This window comes from Entelurus aequoreus, linkage group LG04 (genome assembly GCF_033978785.1).
Source record: "Entelurus aequoreus isolate RoL-2023_Sb linkage group LG04, RoL_Eaeq_v1.1, whole genome shotgun sequence".
NCBI classification, from domain to species: Eukaryota; Metazoa; Chordata; class Actinopteri; order Syngnathiformes; family Syngnathidae; genus Entelurus; species Entelurus aequoreus.
This window is the reverse complement of record NC_084734.1, coordinates 54,619,559-54,638,932: the sequence shown is the minus strand read 5'-3', so window position 1 is coordinate 54,638,932 and position 19,374 is coordinate 54,619,559. Positions and strand designations below refer to the sequence as shown.

At 43.8% G+C, this 19,374-nt stretch overlaps 1 protein-coding gene across 2 annotated transcripts in view; it reads right to left on the bottom strand.

Annotated features, from left to right (window-relative positions):
• Positions 1 to 1,736: 1,736 nt before the first annotated feature.
• Positions 1,737 to 19,374, bottom strand: part of LOC133647913 (piggyBac transposable element-derived protein 4-like) — a 31,714-nt gene continuing 14,076 nt past the window's right edge. The window contains exons 1-2 of one of the 2 annotated variants that reach the window (XM_062043671.1): positions 2,696 to 3,083; positions 1,737 to 2,636 (exon numbers count right to left, since the gene is read on the bottom strand). In XM_062043671.1, coding sequence (XP_061899655.1) covers positions 1,760 to 2,614 — 855 coding nt within the window. In that variant the 5' untranslated portion in view covers positions 2,615 to 2,636; positions 2,696 to 3,083 and the 3' untranslated portion in view covers positions 1,737 to 1,759. Of the gene's footprint in view, positions 3,084 to 19,374 lie in introns of those variants that run through there. The other variant, XM_062043670.1, reaches the window with a different exon arrangement.

Below are 19,374 nucleotides of genomic sequence, written 5' to 3'. Positions count from 1 at the left end.
AGAAAAGTATTGCAAAGTACCGAAAAGTATCAAAATACATTTTGGTACCGGTACCTGAGCCGGACAGGACAGATTTAAAAATATATAAATAATAAAATGTTTATCTTGGGACATCCTGCCCGTCAGATTGTGGATGCTGGCGGGCCGAACTACAGCCTGTATCATACAACCCTAATTATTGGCATGTGAATAATTTCAATGTGGACGAAGCATTTGAGATACGAGTATTTTGAGTTACGAGCGCCGTTACAAAATTAATTAAATCCATGGAGATTTGGCATATGTGTGGTCAAAGAAAGGGAGCATGCAAAACAGTCAGATATTATTAACTAAAAACCATGGAGAAACCTATTGACTGTTTTAAGTGACACTTTGCCTTGTTTTCTTTTCCAAAGCTTAGTTTTGACAACACACATTAGTGACAAGTTGTTTTACAAACAGGATAAACACTCGCAAATTAATGGACGAAGTGATGCTGCACTGAAATGCTCCTGAAAATGGGAATCTGAATCAGTCTTAATAAACACTAGAAGAGATAAAGTAAGAGTGAGAAAAAAAGATAATAGTTGTGTGAACTCAAACGTGTCCACTGCTTTGATTCTAAAGGGCGTTCAGACTTAGAGCACAGTAATGAACGGAAAATGAAAACTAATTGACTCAATTTGCATTCTAAGCAGGCGTTGTATATCCTAATTAATATAGTGATACTGCTCTGCTGAGCCTCTCAGTCAGCAGACAATGGGCGATTAACGGCAGCCACCTTAAAGGTGCCAGAAGGAAGTACAACTGCATCTCACTGTGTAAAGACCCTTTGTCTTCTTTGGTGTGCAATCTGGCAAGAATTAACACTCAAACATCCACAGTTCTTAAACACATCATGACCAAACTGCAGAGGCATGTGGATAACACAACGAGCGATCACTTCTGCATTTGTTGCCTTATGGCTGAGACTGACATGTTAGCTATGTTGACCGGTACCAGTCCGTTGATCGATTGGTACCGGGCCGCACAAGAAATAATTCGTTATTTCCGTTTTATTTATTATCTGAGCTCGAACGATTGTTTTTTTTTTTTTAGTATTTTATTTTGAAAAATGACCGGATTCTCTCGGTTATATATTGGTCACTTGAGCGGCAAAATTTAACCCAGCTAGGAAAATTAGTAGAAAACAGACGTCTTTGGAAAGTTTATTTGTGAGAAAAAAGAACAGCCTACGACTTCCAACAAAAAGAAAGCTTTTAACAGACAATACCAGGAGTCCTCTTTGAAATATGGATTTATCGCAACAGGTGATTCCCACGCACCGAGTCCGTTTTGCATAATATGTGGCGACCAGCTCTCTAATGAGGCAATGAAGCCTTCAAAACTGCTTCGCCACTTAGATACCAATCACCTTGGATTAACCCTTGTGTTGTCCTCATTTCCTGTATACACCCCGTGTCCTCCGGGTCAAAATGACCCGTCTTCACTAAACCCCTAATACAAGCAGCTTAATTGAACTTAAACACCAAATTTCATCTTGCTTGAAGAAACAACGTGTCATTCACCACAAAATGTGTGAATAACTGAGTCTTCCCTCTTCACTTCATTTGTATAGCTTAAGAAAAGCAAAAAAAATTGTGTTTTGAATGCATTTTTATTCATCCCAATTACTCCATTTCTTTCTTTTCTTTCTCCAGTGAACAATTGAAGACAATGTACAATACAAAAATATGAAAAATAACATAACCCATTCAACTAATTAACTAATTAACTAACCCTAATTGGCACATGTAGGGCAGTATGCAAGTGTGCAGCCTTTGCAGATATATTTTTTACACCTGCAGCACACAGTATGTGTTTTACAGTCCTTCTTTTGAGGGCAGAGCTGACATCTCTTTCTCTTACTTGCCCTAGCTGGGGAAGTGGCTGTGGTAGCTGGATCCTCAGGTTGATCAGGAGCTCCTGCACTCTGAATAGCTTTTACAACTGCTGCTGAGGCTTCTGTGTGGGGGACATGCTTCATTCTTTCAATGAGTGGAATTACAAGTGCCTTTCCCAGCTGCTCCAGGAACACCCTCCTCTTGTTCTGCTTACGAGACATCCAGGTCGGGTTGATCTCTCTCCAAATCACAAAGGCATTGTAGGAGGAAACATCAATGACGATGTGGAAGATGACCAGGGGCCAGCGGGCAGTCATCCTTCTGCAGCTGTATGTTCCAATCACCTTATCTAGGTTGTCCACACCTCCCTTGTTGCGGTTGTAGTCTACGATGATGACTGGCTTCCTGTCCTCACGATCGCTAATGTCACCATCTGTGTGCAGTGTGCTCAGAAGAACTACATTGTCCCAGACCTCTCTTATGGCTGCAAGTTTGTCTGTCACACATCTTGCTGGTTTTGACTCACGGTCATCAAATCGTATCAGTCTTGAGTAGGTATGAAAGAGTTTGAGTGGCATTGTGGCTCGGAAAATTGGCCTTCCACTCTCTGCATCCCATAGAGTAGTTGCAGCCTCACCTCGGGACCTGTATACACCGGCTAAGATTAGCAGCCCTAAGTAGGCCTGCAGGTCAGTCTCATCCATCTTTTTCCAGCTGTCTCCATATTTGCGAAAACCCTCCAAATTTGTCATCTCAGGATTATTTTTTCAATTTCTGGTGTGATAAACAGGTAGAATGGTTAGACAATGTCATGAGCATGAAAAACGGCATACCTTGTGGGTCCTGGGTCATCTTTATGATGTTTTGTTCTGCATGCCTGCCTTGATGGTCATACGCTGCTGAGGACCATGTTATTTTGCCATTTTTTGAAAGGAAAGTCTCTCTTTCAGCTTCAGGGTTTTCTTCTTTTTCTGAAGATCATCATGCTCTGGGTTGTATTCCTCCCCATCTTCTTCTTCTGATACATCCTCCACTTCCTCTTCTGAATCAGAGTTGTCTTGCTGGACATCTGAAAAAATCAGCTCTAGAGCTTCTTCAATGGTATAACGCACACTCATGGCTTCAGCACAGACATAATTCGGGGCCCTGTGATCTGCAGCACCTTTATAATCTCTGGAAATCCACAGAAAAAGAGCTCTGCTACTGTTGGACTATAACAACTAAAACATTGTAACATTCTGTGATGTATAAACAACTCTGTGACTTTGATTTCAACACTTTGTGACTCACGGGTCATTTTGACCCAAAGACCACCTTTGTAAAACATTTTGTACAGCTTACATGGAAGTGTGATTAAAAGCAACATTTGACTTTTTCTACTGTTGGTGCCAAGCTAGGAGAAGTCATAAAATTTCAAGTTAAAAAAATATCGTTTAGGGGATTTTTTGTTTTTTTTTAATACAGTGGCGAATCAAAATGACCCAAGGAAAACAGGAGGGTTAAAAGACAAGCCCCCGGAGTATTTTGAAAGAAAAAACATGAACATGAAAAACAGAAGAAATTACTGAGTGACACCACATCAGTAAATGACAATGCACTGAGAGCATCGTAGTGGCTAATCGTATTGCAAAGGCTAAAAAGCCATTCACTATTGGTGAAGAATTGATCCTTCCTGCCGCTAAAGACATTTGCCGTCAACTTCTAGGAGAGGCTGCTGTTAAAAAGATATCACAGGTGCCTCTGTCGGCTAGCACCGTGACTCGGCGCAATTCGGAAATAGCCGAAGACATTGAGAAACAATTGTTAGAGAGGATTGATAAATCACCGTGGTACGCACTCCAGGCTGACAAACCTACAGCGTTACGGTGAGTTAAAATTCTCATTATCTTTATATTTGTTTTTAATGTTGTATCTGCGTCTTATTTTGAAGGTATGTAACCGTTACCATAGCAACCCACCGCCCCCACACGACCTCAACCCCCCGGTCCGTGGGACAAATTGTCAAGCGTTGACCGGTCCGCAGTTACATAAAGGTTGGGGACCACTGGGCTATGTGAGTAACTTTCAGAGGAAACAAGATCCTTAGACAGATGGCTTCATGACTCCTACTCAAGTAGTTCTTTAGTCCAAAAAAACTGAAGTCGTTATAAGATCCAAATCAGCAGTTTAATATTCCTGCCAGGAGTTTTATTCATGCTTTATTATTCAAATTCATCTGTTTGGGCACCATGGTACTCCAACTCTTGGCCTTTGGATGGCAAACTATCTCCAATTAGTCCATTCAAAACACTTCATAATCATTTATAATGATTATATTATAATGATAATCATAAACTCATCTCATAACAGTGCTGTACATGTTGGAGTTTAAAACAGCACGTGTCAATATTTATAGTTGCATTTTACTTACACATACAAGTCTCCAAGGCAAAAGCGTATTAGAAAGTATGCAGTAACAAACGTGTCCGCATAGTTGATTGGCTCAAAATCAGTATAGTATAGGCTCCAATAATGGGTATCGTATCGGAAGTGAAAAAGTTGTATCAGGACACACCTACTGATTAGGATGGAAAGATAAAGACAAGATCATGAACTTTTTGTTGCTGTTGATTAAAAATAGACAAACAGTTTAGAAATAAGAACCACCACAAGTCAATCTAACTTTTGCAGATAATCAATTTGAAATAAGTGGCAAAGATGTATGCATGTTTGCTTGTTGTCGTTTTTAAAGTTAATAGAAATCATTTCAAAGGTATTTGTTGGTCGTCAATATTATGAATTCAGCCCACATATACACACATAACACTCCTCTCTAGTCATTGTTGTATTTGAAAGTGCAATGTAATATTCTGGGTTGGAGTCAATAACCAGGCGAGGTGATGAAGTTACGTCTCTTTACTTCATACTTCAGAACCGACTCCCACATTTGACATCAGGGTGGGCAATACAACGTAAACCGTTGGCCAACCAGAAAGTAACCACAGAACACTAACAACACTATACAGTATAGTGTTCTGTGGTTACTTTCTGGTTGGCCAAGCAGACGTGACGACAGGTTGTCCTCACTCAGGTCCGCACGGACCTGGAGGGGGCGTGCCTTAAGTCCGGCTGGAAATCGGGAGAAATTCTGGAGAATGGTTGTCCCGGGAGATTTTCGGGAGAGGCACTGAAATTCGGGAGTGTCCCGGAAAATTTGGGAGGGTTGGCAAGTATGATCATTGTGATGTGACATTGAACACGTCTGTTTCTGTCCCTTCAGTCCAGTAAACACACAACAAAGACTCATTTGTCTGGTGACTACAATGCAGCAGATGGAACATTATGATTCTTACTTTATCTTTAACAATATAGCATGCCTATAAAGTAATTAAAATACTTCCTTTCATCAAACCCAAGATTGAAGACTTTTCAGATTTCAAAGCATTTGGTTTGAGATGTTGATGGATATTAACTCAGATTAAAAAAACGACACGTGTAGAGTTAGTTTAAAATACGTATTTTGTGGCGATCATCATAAAACGTTGGCATGCATCTCATGGTGAAAATATTCCATTTGACCAAGGGTGTTCAAACTTTTACACTCGAGGGCCGCATTGGGATAAAAAAAAATTATCCAGGGGCCGAAAGCATATAAATTAGCAATATATATATACTGTTTATATATATATATATATATATATATATATATATATATATATATATATATCGGACCGCCAAGTGCGGTCCGATCCTCGGCTACAGAAGCTAGCTCTTGGGACGTGGAACGTCACCTCGCTGGGGGGGAAGGAGCCTGAGCTAGTGCGCGAGGTGGAGAAGTTCCGACTAGACATAGTCGGACTCACTTCGACGCACAGCAAGGGCTCTGGAACCAGTTCTCTCGAGAGGGGCTGGACTCTCTTCTACTCTGGCGTTGCCGGCAGTGAGAGGCGACGGGCTGGGGTGGCAATTCTCGTTGCCCCCGGCTCAGAGCCTGCATGTTGGAGTTCAACCCGGTGGACGAGAGGGTAGCTTCCCTCCGCCTTCGGGTGGGGGAACGGGTCCTGACTGTGGTTTGCGCTTACGCGCCAAACCGCAGCTCAGAGTACCCACCCTTTTTGGATTCACTCGAGGGAGTACTTGAGAGTTCTCCCCCGGGTGATTCCCTCGTTCTACTGGGGGACTTCAACGCTCATGTTGGCAGCGACAGTGAAACCTGGAGAGGCGTGATTGGGAAGAATGGCTGCCCGGATCTGAACCCGAGCGGTGTTTTGTGTTTGGACTTTTGTGCCCGTCACAGATTGTCCATAACGAACACCATGTTCAAACATAAGGGTGTCCATATGTGCACTTGGCACCAGGACACCCTAGGCCGCAGTTCCATGATCGACTTTGTAGTTGTGTCGTCGGATTTGCGGCCTCATGTTTTGGACACTCGGGTGAAGAGAGGGGCGGAGCTTTCTACCGATCACCACCTGGTGGTGAGTTGGCTGCGATGGTGGGGGAGGATGCCGGACAGACCTGGCAGGCCCAAACGCATTGTGAGGGTTTGCTGGGAACGTCTGGCAGAGTCTCCTGTCAGAGAGAGTTTCAATTCCCACCTCCGGAAGAACTTTGAACATGTCACGAAGGAGGTGCTGGACATTGAGTCCGAATGGACCATGTTCCGCACCTCTATTGTCGAGGCGGCTGATTGGAGCTTTGGCCGCAAGGTACAAGGTAGTTGGTGCCTGTCATGGCGGTAATCCTAGAACCCGTTGGTGGACACCGGCGGTGAGTGATGCCGTCAAGCTGAAGAAGGAGTCCTACCGGGTTCTTTTGGCTCATAGGACTCCTGAGGCAGCGGACAGGTACCGACAGGTCAAGCGGTGTGCGGCTTCGGCGGTCGCGGAGGCAAAAACTCGGGCATGGGAGGAGTTCGGGGAAGCCATGGAAAACGACTTCCGGACGGCTTCGAAGCGATTCTGGACCACCATCCGCCGCCTCAGGAAGGGGAAGCAGTGCACTATCAACACCGTGTACGGTGAGGATGGTGTTCTGCTGACCTCGACTGCGGATGTTGTGGATCGGTGGAGGGAATACTTCGAAGACCTCCTCAATCCCACCAACACGTCTTCCTATGAGGAAGCAGTGCCTGGGGAATCTGTGGTGGGCTCTCCTATTTCTGGGGCTGAGGTTGCTGAGGTAGTTAAAAAGCTCCTCGGTGGCAAGGCCCCGGGGGTGGATGAGATCTGCTCTGAGTTCCTTAAGGCTCTGGATGCTGTGGGGCTGTCTTGGTTGACAAGACTCTGCAGCATCGCGTGGACATCGGGGGCGGTACCTCTGGATTGGCAGACCGGGGTGGTGGTTCCTCTCTTTAAGAAGGGGAACCGGAGGGTGTGTTCTAACTATCGTGGGATCACACTCCTCAGCCTTCCCGGTAAGGTCTATTCAGGTGTGCTGGAGAGGCTACGCCGGATAGTCGAACCTCGGATTCAGGAGGAACAGTGTGGTTTTCGTCCTGGTCGTGGAACTGTGGACCAGCTCTATACTCTCGGCAGGGTCCTTGAGGGTGCATGGGAGTTTGCCCAACCAGTCTACATGTGTTTTGTGGACTTGGAGAAGGCATTCGACCGTGTCCCTCGGGAAGTCCTGTGGGGAGTGCTCAGAGAGTATGGGGTATCGGACTGTCTGATTGTGGCGGTCCGCTCCCTGTATGATCAGTGCCAGAGTTTGGTCCGCATTGCCGGCAGTAAGTCGGACACGTTTCCAGTGAGGGTTGGACTCCGCCAAGGCTGCCCTTTGTCACCGATTCTGTTCATAACTTTTATGGACAGAATTTCTAGGCGCAGTCAAGGCGTTGAGGGGATCTGGTTTGGTGGCTGCAGGATTATGTCTATGCTTTTTGCATATGATGTGGTCCTGATGGCTTCATCTGGCCAGGATCTTCAGCTCTCGCTGGATCAGTTCGCAGCTGAGTGTGAATCGACTGGGATGAGAATCAGCACCTCCAAGTCCGAATCCATGGTTCTCGCCCGGAAAAGGGTGGAGTGCCATCTCCGGGTTGCGGAGGAGACCCTGCCCCAAGTGGAGGAGTTCAAGTACCTCGGAGTCTTGTTCACGAGTGAGGGAAGAGTGGATCGTGAGATCGACAGGCGAATCGGTGCGGCGCCTTCAGTAATGCGGACGCTGTATCGATCCGTTGTGGTGAAGAAGGAGCTGAGCCGGAAGGCAAAGCTCTCAATTTACAGGTCAATCTACGTTCCCATCCTCACCTATGGTCATGAGCTTTGGGTTATGACCGAAAGGACAAGATCACGGGTACAAGCGGCCGAAATGAGTTTCCTCCGCCGGGTGGCGGGGCTCTCCCTTAGAGATAGGGTGAGAAGCTCTGCCATCCGGGGGGAGCTCAAAGTAAAGCCGCTGCTCCTCCACATCGAGAGGAGCCAGATGAGGTGGTTCGGGCATCTGGTCAGGATGCCACCCGAACGCCTCCCTAGGGAGGTGTTTAGGGCACGTCCGACCGGTAGGAGGCCACGGGGAAGACCCAGGACACGTTGGGAAGACTATGTCTCCCGGCTGGCCTGGGAACGCCTCGGGATCCCCCGGGAGGAGCTGGACGAAGTGGCTGGGGAGAGGGAAGTCTGGGCTTCCCTGCTTAAGCTGCTGCCCCCGCGACCCGACCTCGGATAAGCGGAAGAAGATGGATGGATGGATATATATACTGTATATATATATATATATATATATACTGTATATATATATATATATATATATATATATATATATATATATATATATATATATATATATATATATATATGCACATATAGCATATACATATGTGTAAATATATACATACTATATTATATACACGTATATGTATATACTGTATATACAGTATGTATACAAAACCCAAAACCAGTGAAGTTGGCACGTTGTGTAATTCGTAAATAAAAACAGAATACAATGATTTGCAAATCCTTTTCAACTTATATTCAATTGAATAAACTGCATAGACAAGATATTTAAAGGCCTACTGAAATGAATTTTTTTTTATTTAAACGGGGATAGCAGATCTATTCTATGTGTGATACTTGATCATTTTGCGATATTGCCATATTTTTGCTGAAAGGATTTAGTATAAAACAACGACGATAAAGATCGCAACTTTTGGTATCTGATAACAAAAGGCTTGCCCCTACCGGAAGTAGCGTGACGTAGTCAATTGAACATATCCACAAAGTTCCCTATTGTTTACAATGATGGCCGCCAGAAGTGAGAGAGATTCGGACCGAGAAAGCAACGATTTCCCCATTAATTTGAGCGAGGATGAAAGATTTGTGGATGAGGAAAATGCAAGTGAAGGACTAGTGGGGAGTGGAAGCGATTCAGATAGGGAAGATGCTGTGAGAGCCGGGGGTGACCTGATATTCAGCTGGGAATGACTACAACAGTAAATAAACACAATACATATACAGTATATACTCTATTAGCCACAACACAACCAGGCTTATATTTAATATGCCACAAATGAATCCCGCGTAAAAACACCTAGGCGTTTGTTATGCTAGCTCCTAGCTCCTAGCTACTAGCTCAAGCTAGTTATAGCTCGAGCGAGTTATATGGACGGGATCCCGTATATATAACCCGCCAATACAATTCAAACACCTGCACAACACACACACTCACTCAGCCCAAAGAATCGTTCACCTAACCCAAGGTTCATAAAGCTTATATATTTAACCAAAGTTACGTACATGACACGCACGTACGGGCAAGCAATCAATTGTTTGGAAGCGCGCGGGTGGGACCTGATATTCAGCTGGGAATGACTACAACGGTAAATAAACACAAGACATATATATACTCTATTAGCCACAACACAACCAGGCTTATATTTAATATGCCACAAATTAATCCTGCATAACAAACACCTAGGTGTTTGTTATGCTAGCTCCTAGCTCGAGCTAGTTATAGCAAGCGATCAAATGTTTGGAAGCACAGCTACGTACTCACGGTATCGCGTCTGTGTATCCAAATCAAAGTCCTCCTGGTTAGAGTCTCTGTTGTCCTAGTTCTTCGATCTTGACGGCATCTTTCGGGAATGTAAACAAACACCGGCTGTGTTGTGTTGCTGACTTCCCTCGCAAAATATCCGCTTTGCACCGACAACTTTCTTCTTTGCTTGCTCAGCTTCTTTCTCCATAATGCAATGAACAAATTGCAACAGATTCACCAACACAGATGTCCAGAATTCTGTGGAATAATGAGATGAAAACAGAGCTATTTCGTATTGGCTTCAATGGGGAAGCCATACATCTGTTAAACTGGCTACGTCACGCGCATACGTCATCATACCGAGACGTTTTCAAGCGGAAGTGTGGCGGGAAATTTAAAATTGCACTTTATAAGTTAACCCGGCCATAATGGCATGTGTTGCAATGTTAAGATTTCATCATTGATATATAAACTATCAGACTGCGTGGTCGGTAGTAGTGGGTTTCAGTAGGCCTTTAATGTTCAAACTGAGAAACACTTTTTTCTGTGGCTGCACGGTGGGACAGGGGTTAGTGCATGTGCCTCACAAAACGAAGGTCCTGAGTAGTCCTGAGTTCAATCCCGGGCTCGGGATCTTTCTGTGTGGAGTTTGCATGTTCTCCCTGTGACTGCGTGGGTTCCCTCCGGGTACTCTGGCTTCCTCCCACCTCCAAAGACATGCACCTGGGAATAGGTTGATTGGCAACACTAAATTGGCCCTAGTGTGTGAATGTGAGTGTGAATGTTGTCTGTCTATCTGTGGTGGCCCTGTGATGAGGTGGCGACTTGTCCAGGGTGTACCCCGCCTTCCGCCCGATTGTAGCTGAGATAGGCTCCAACGCCCCCCGCGACCCCGAAGGGAATAAGCGGTAGAAAATGGATGGATGGAAATAATCATTAACTTAAGAATTTAATGGCAGCAACACATTGCAAAAAAATTTGGCACAGGGGCATTTTTACTACTGTGTTACATGGCCTTTCCTTTTAACAACACTCAGTAAACGTTTGGGAACTGAGAAGACCAATTTTTTAAGCTTTTCAGGTGGAATTCTTTCCCATTCTTGCTTGATGTACAGCTTAAGTTGTTATACAGTCCTGTTGTGGTATTTTAGGCTTCATATTGCGCCACACATTTTCAATGGGAGACAGGTCTGGACTACAGGCAGGCCAGTCTAGTACCCGCACTCTTTTGCTATGAAGACACGCTGTTGTAACACGTGGCTTGGCATTGTCTTGCTGAAATAAGCAGGGGCGTCCATGGTAATGTTGCTTGGATGGCAACATATGTTGTTCCAAAACCTGTATGTACCTTTCAGCATTAATGGTGCCTTCACAGATGTGTAAGTTACCCATGCCTTGGGCACTAATACACTCCCATACCATCACAGATGCTGGCTTTTGAACTTTGCGCCTCGAACAATCCGATTGGTTCTTTTCCTCTTTGTTCCAGAATACACGACGTCCACAGTTTCCAAAAACAATTTGAAATGTGGACTCGTCAGACCACAGAACGCTTTTTCCACTTTGCATCAGTCCATCTTAGAAGAGCTTGGGCCCAGCGAAGCCGGCGGCATTTCTGGGTGTTGTTGATAAATGGCTTTCGCTTTGCACAGTAGAGTTTTAACTTGCACTTAAAGATGTTGCGACAAACTGTAGTTACTGAAAGTGGTTTTCTTAGCCCATGTGGTGATATCCTTTACACATTGATGTCGCTTTTTGATGCAGTACCCCCTGAGGGATCGAAGGTCACGGGCATTGCCGCTTACGTGCAGGGATTTCTCTGAACCTTTTGATATTACGGACCGCAGATGGTGAAATCCACAAATTCCTTGCAATAGCTTGTTGAGAAATGTTGTTCTTAAACTGTTCGACAATTTGCTCACGGATTTGTTCAAAGTGGTGACCCTCGCCCCATCCTTGTTTGTGAATGACTGAGCATTTCATGGAAGCTGCTTTTATACCCAATCATGGCACCCACCTGTTCCCAATTACCATGTTCACCTGTGGGATGTTCCAAATAAGTGTTTGATGAGCATTCCTCAACTTTGTCTTTTTTGCCACTTGTGCCAGCTTTTTTGAAACAGGCATTAAATTCCACATGAGCGAATATTAACAAAAAATAGTTTTCAAGTTTGAACTTTATCTGGTCTTTGCAGTCTATTCAATTGAATATAGGTTGAACAGGATTTGCAAATCATTGTATTCTGTTTTTATTTACGATTTACACAACGTGCCAACTTCACTGGTTTTGTACATACAAACACACAATGTATATAGAATATATATTTTTATAGTTCTATAGTTATATATATAATAAATATATGTGTAATGTAATTAAAAAAGCATCTAAATACATTTAATATCGAAATCACTACACTAACTTCATTTCCTTTTCATTATTATTTATTACAAATGTGTACTGTGTCAGAGTGAGCTGTGATCACGTTGACACAGCTCTTTTTACACCTAATGGGTGATCGCAATGCTGTAAGTCTGCATATTAAAGGTAATGGAAACGCAGCGGAAAAATATTGTCTATACAGTTCGCAAAGATTTTATGATGGTGACCCTGTAATGCTGTTTTTTTTAATACTTACAAATTGTACACCAACCAGCAGAATTATATTTTGTTAGACATTCAGTAGATTATACGCCCCACTTTTATTTTAATTTAATTACATTTTTTATTTATCTCCTTCATTGATGTGCATCTTTGATCGATAGACAATTAAACATCAGCAACTAAACACACATTTAGACACCAATGCCTGAGAAGGAGCGGGATGAAGAAAAATCTTATATTTTCCTGCCCCCTTCAACATAATACGTAGTCTTACTTAATGGATATCATACAAACCAAACAAATACATCCAAATATAATGAAAACAAACAAAAAACACACAAAAAACACAAGTGCAAAACTTCATGAAGTACAAACCTAACAAAAGAAGAAATATACACCTCACAGGATGATACAAAACAAATACAAAACCACACAAAAAAATAAGTAAAATAATAAATATAAAGCAAAATGTAAACACTTATGGCTGTCCATATGATCTTATTGTTCTGTCTTTATATATTTTTTTCAATTGGAATATATTTTTACAGTCTTTTATCTTATTGTAAAGAGAATTCCATAGTTTAATTTGGTCAAAAGCTGACAGTGTGCCTTATAATCCGGTGCGCCTTACGAGCCTCCAACAGGTAAAAGTTTCAATCAATCAATCAATCGCAACTACGGTAAGCAGCCGCCGACTTCATTTTCCCCCGTCTTCATTTTCCCCCGTAGAAGAAGAAGAAGCGCGCGGTGCATGCTGGAATATATGACTGCGTGAGGCGTGCCGTTTCATTTCCATTTGTGTGTTTATTTAAAGACCCCAAAATGGCTCCTTTTAAGAGAATCAGTAAATTATATCAGCCACAAAACTTAAGCTTGTGCTGAAAACAGAACACAAATTCCCCATAAGTCCCCCCAAAATAACAAAAGTCTGTAAATTGTCCGTCACACTATATAAAAACAAATCCACTTGTATCCGGGCTTTCACTGAACCTTTAAGAGCTTGGATCACATCAGGGTTGCTACCCTTCTCCATTTGCTTCCTCCTGGTGATCCAAATTTGGCAGAACCAATTAAAAAATTAAGCAGTGTATGCAAACCCTTTTTTGGGTGGGTGTATTTTGGCCCAAAAACAAACAATTGCAGAGAAAATAGAACACAGAGTCCCTGCAACCATTCTTTTAAAAGTTTAAACATGGGCTCTAGCCTGTGACACTGCACAAACAAATACAAATTGGTCTCTTTCTTTGAACAACAACAACAACAGTATGTGCTAACCCCTGGCTCAATGCGCGTCTTGTGTCTGTTCATAGCTATTACTTCATTTACTAGCCTCCACTAGAGGTCTGCTGTCCTTTCTTCAAGGGACAACTTGTACAGGGACCGGTAAGGGGAAAACATTCTGTTGCATACAGGTTGCCCTCAAAACATTTGCTGCCTCTTCTTTCTGCAGATACCAACACATGAATGTAAACATTCTATCACACTTTTCTAGCTGATATATTTCAAATATTTACATATGTTTTCCGACATTTAGCTCCAGAATGTGTATGCTAGTGTGTATGCTTGCAAATACTGTATGTGTACAACATCTGGAAAAAACTATTAAATCACCAGTCTTGTAGGATGTTCATTCAGCTTTTTAATTTTGTAGGAAAAAAAAGACATAACTAGGGGTGTGTACCGAATTCAGTACTTTAATCGGTACAACCAGAACGGTGCCATGTTTTCATACCTTAATTGCACGCGCTTGCTTCTGGTCGCACTCTTCTGCAGGCTACTCGTGTTGCTGTCGTTTCTTATGCCATTTAGTTGTTGTTTTCTAAGGGTATTCTTGTATTCTGTGTTGTGCGACTGCAATAAGTTTGAGTTGGACCGACCACCATGGTGACTTTTGGACAAAAACTACTCTGGCCCGGACCTTCTGTTAAACTGCTCATTCACGAGCGACGACGAAGCTGCCAATGTTACACCAAAACCACACGGCTGTCCCTCTGTCCATGGGAGCAACCCCACCGGCTGATCTGTCCGATGATGTGAAAATACAAGCGGCTATGACAGGGGTCAGCAACCCAAAACGTTGAAAGAGCCATATTGGACCAAAAATACAAAAAACAAATCTGTATGGAGCCGCAAAAAATGAAAAGTCTTATAATGAAGGCAACACATGACGTAAGTGTCTATATTAGCCACAATAGCCTACTAACAAAATGACTATGTGAAGCAAATCTTTGACAGAAATGTTGAAATTTAAAAATTATTCTACACATTTTTACAACATTAGAAACCATTAGTAAATCAGAGGCTACTCAGAAGGTGAGATAACTCCTGGAAATTACTGGCTTTTAATGACCCAAAGTATAGATGTGTGTGTCCAAGTTAAAGGAAACTGTAGATTGTCTTCTTTTATTAGATTTATTACAATCTTTGGCAAGCTAGGTAACGTTTGCTGTGGTCTGGATCAACATGGCACACATACAACTATCTGAAATGCAGCCAATATAACATACAGATAATGTGTCATGAGACATGCAAAACTAAATTATATACAAAGAGGATAAAAGTAAAGGAAATTAAATGAGCTCAAATATACCTACAAATGAGGCATAATGATGCAATATGTACATAGAGCTAGCCTAAATAGCCTGATTAGCACTCCAAATAGTCAATAACATCAACAAAGCGCACCTTTGTGCATTCACGCACAGCATGAAACTTTTGGTGGACAAAATGAGACAAAGAAGGAGTGGAAGATTTTACATGTAAACAAACTTCACAGTCCACACTATGGTGATTTCAAGAACCGTCAAAATTAGTAGGACAAAACGATGTTCACCAAGTACTCTCATCAGTGAAGCATACACACAAACATATTAAACAGTGGGCATTCTAACAATTGGGAAGGTTTGTGTCATGTTTGTCCTCAAACAAAAAACGTAAAACAAAAAAATTATTTTACCCCATCTTTTTCCATTTTCAATCCTTTTTTTAAAAATGCTCCAACAGTTTCTGAGCTAGGAGAAGACAATGGCGCAGAAGGGGAAGAAGAGGGGGAATACGGCACTGTGGCAGCGAAGAGGGAATACAGCCGCTGCCTGCTACACACCGATGTCCAATCGCTAAAGAAGAAAATGTAGGAACATAGTTTGTTTCGAGTACAGGGATTGAAACGTGATGCTGTTCATAGAAACATGGCTCGATAAAGCTATTTTGCGAACTCTTTTATTGAGCTGGAGCCGTTTTCTTTAATCCTCGCAGAGCTGTTAGGAAGAGCCGAGGGGGCGTGGTCTGTCTGTGAAGGTCAGCTGATACAGACTGTATGCACTCATGGCCGTAACTACCATCGAAAACACCAAGGTCATGTTCTCTGTATTTTTTAAGTGACATGAAGAGGATAATATGACTGACTGCAAATGTACTTTGTGTGGGACATAGGTGATCCCACTACAACTCCAGACAACATTGTTACACAATGAAGTCCACTTTTTCTTTAAACATCATTCGAACCAAAATGTGCTTTCAACACAACGTTAACATTAAATTATACTGACGTCACTAATGTTGGTTTTACCTGAATGAAGTTGATGATTGTTCTGTCACAGAGTAGAATTGTAACAGAAATGTCTACCCACACTTTCTGTGGCACGCATGACTAGGATGTGAACAACAAAGCAGAAGGTTGTGAGTTCAAATCCAGGTCAGAGTTAAAGTGAAACAACATTTTGTTAAAATAGTTTAATATGCCTAACACTCTTACTTCAGCGTAGTACTTAAAAAAAGTGGATTGTTCATTGTGTTGCTCAAAACAATATTATTTATATAGTGCTGTGATACCCTTCAGTTGAGTGCGCCTGGAAGAGTGGCAGCACAACACAGTAGCTCCTTTGACTTCCTTTCATTTTACTTTATTTTTGGTATTATTCTTAACTTTTCTTGCCTTTTTTTTAATCTCTTACCTTCCATAAACCACTAATTATGGTTCTTGGACGCTTTTGTGTGTTTTCGTTACTTTTCTTTTTCTTTTCGGGCCGTTTGGTGCTTGGCTTTGATCAGCGGAGCAGCAGAACTTTTGTTTACACCCGCGAGGAGCTGTTTGCGCTCTCCTTACCAGCGCTATGGGGAACGCGGCCGGACCTTCCCGTGGAACTACGGAAAAAGCGCAGGGGACGCCGTGCCGGCATAAAGATGAAGGAGCGCAGAAGGAAATTTAAGCCTGCAATCCCCTCTGTCCTCATGGGGAACGTGCGGTCTTTGGCGAACAAAATGGACAAATTGTTTGGGCTCGTCCGAACTCAAAAGGAGTACGCCGTGTGCAGCATCATGTGCTTTACGGAGACTTGGCTACACGCGGACTTCCCGGACCACAGCGCGTCTCTACCCGGCTTCACAACCTCACGGGGGGATAGAAGCACACTCCTGAGCGGTAAGAAAAAAGGCGGAGGGATTGCCATCTTTGTGAACGAGAGGTGGTGTAATCCTGCTCATATTACTGTAAAGGAGTGTGTTTGTACGCCGGAAATTGAACTTCTGGCATTTGGAATTCAGCCATATTATTTGCCAAGGGAATTTACTTCTGTAATCTTCATTGGAGTGTATGTTCCTCCTTCTGCTGACGAAACTGCTGCTTGTGACACCATTCACGCCGCTGTTGCTAAGCAACAGACCAAACATCCCGATGCCCTCATTCTCATTTCGGGTGACTTTAATCATGTTTCTCTGGACTCTATTTTACCCACTTTCCATCAATTTGTACACTGTGCAACACGGGAAAATAAAACTCTGGACCTACTGTATGCTAATTCAAAAGATGCATACAGCGCCACTGCCCTGCCCCCCCTGGGACGGTCTGATCACAATCTGGTGCTTTTAACACCTCATTACGTTCCTGCTGTGAGGAGGCAGCCCATCTCAACTAAATCAGTGCAAATGAGAAGTATTGAGGCAGGCATAGCCTTACACGACTGCTTTGAGACTACAGACTGGGAAGTACTCTGTAAGCCTCACGGGACAGATGTCAACAAAATCACAGACTGCATCACTGACTACATACATTTCTGTGAGGACTCCATCATCCCGACAAAAACTGTCCACTGTTACCCAAATAACAAGCCCTGGATCACCAGCCAGCTAAAGGTGCTGCTAAATAAAAAGAAGCGAGCCTTCAGATCCGGTGATCGGGACGAGTTGAAGAGGATTCAGTGGCAGCTCAAAGTTAATCTTCAAGAAGGGAAAGATGCCTATAGAAGGAAGCTTGAAGCTAAACTCCAACAAAACAACACTCGTGAGGTTTGGAAGGGTATGAAGGCCATCACAGGCTTCAACAATAAAGCCAAACTGCTGGATGGGGGTGCAGATAGAGCCAACGAGCTGAATTTGTTTTTCAACAGATTTAGCAACGCACCCCTTACTGGCCCTACCCCCACTACTCCTGTTCTCACACCTCCACCTCCCCCTCCTTCTCTTTTACCTGCCACAGCCGTTTTCCCCCCCTCTCCCCTCCCCCACTTCCACCCCCACTGAGAAAGCCAGCCCGGTGTGTCTGACACCTGGACTTGTAAGACGGCAGCTGGAGAAAGTCAATCCAGCTAAGTCAGCAGGCCCTGACCGAGTCAACCCCTGGGTCCTGAAGACTTGCGCTGCTCAGCTAACTGGGATCCTGCACTCCATCTTCAACCTGAGTCTGAAGCTAGAACGGATACCAGTGCTATGGAAAACATCCTGCATAGTGCCGGTGCCCAAGAAGCCCATCCCATCGAGCTCAAATGACTTCAGACCTGTTGCCCTGACGTCCCAGGTCATGAAGGTCCTCGAGAGACTTGTGCTGGATCAGCTGAGGCCACTGGTGGCTCCTTCCCTGGATCCTCTACAGTTTGCATATCAGCCCCATGTAGGAGTGGACGATGCTGTTATCTACCTGCTGCATCAAGCTCACTCTCACCTGGATGGTGGGAAGGGCACTGTGAGAATCATGTTTTTTGATTTCTCCAGTGCCTTTAACACCATTCAGCCAATTCTGATGAGTGACAAATTGCTCAGGATGGGTGTTAGTTCATCCATTGTCTCCTGGACCACTGATTACTTGTCTGACAGGCCCCAGTTTGTGCGACTGGGGAGCTCCGTGTCGGATACTGTGGTCAGTGGTGTAGGTGCTCCACAGGGGACCGTCCTGTCTCCTTTCCTGTTCACCCTGTACACCTCAGACTCCCAGTATAGTTCCAGGTCCTGCCACCTGCAGAAATACTCTGACGACTCTGCTGTGGTCGGGTGTATCGGAGAGGGACGGGAATTGGAGTACAGGACACTGATCGCTGACTTTGTGGAGTGGTCTCAGGCGAACCATCTGGTCCTTAATGTGGACAAGACCAAGGAGCTGGTCATCGACTTCAGGAAGAAAGTGACCCCGGTGGAGCCCATCAAGACCCAGGGCCGGGAGGTGGCAGTAGGGGAGCAGTACAAGTACCTGGGAGTCCACTTGAACAGCAGACTGGACTGGAAGGACAACTGCAAAGCTGTTTACAAGAAGGGCATGAGCAGACTCTTTTTTCTGAGGAAGCTTAGGTCATTCAATGTGTGCAGCAAGCTGTTGGAGATATTTTATCAGTCTGTTGTGGCCAGTGCACTGTACTTTGCAGTGGTTTGTTGGGGGAGCAGCACCAGCAAAAGGGACTCAAACCGGATTGATAATCTGATCCGGAAAGCCGGCCAAACTATTGGCACGCAATTGGAGGTGTTTGTGTCAGTGAGGGACAGGAGGTCACTGGACAAACTGCTGGCCATCATGGACAATCCTGCCCATCCACTCCACCTGACAATTAAGGGACAGCGGAGTTCATACTCCAACAGGCTCCTTCAACTTCCTTCCCGCACTGTGCGATTCAAGAACTCCTTCATTCCACACTCCATCCAGCTGTATAATCACTCGCCATACAGCAATAGATGACATCTGCCTATTACCTG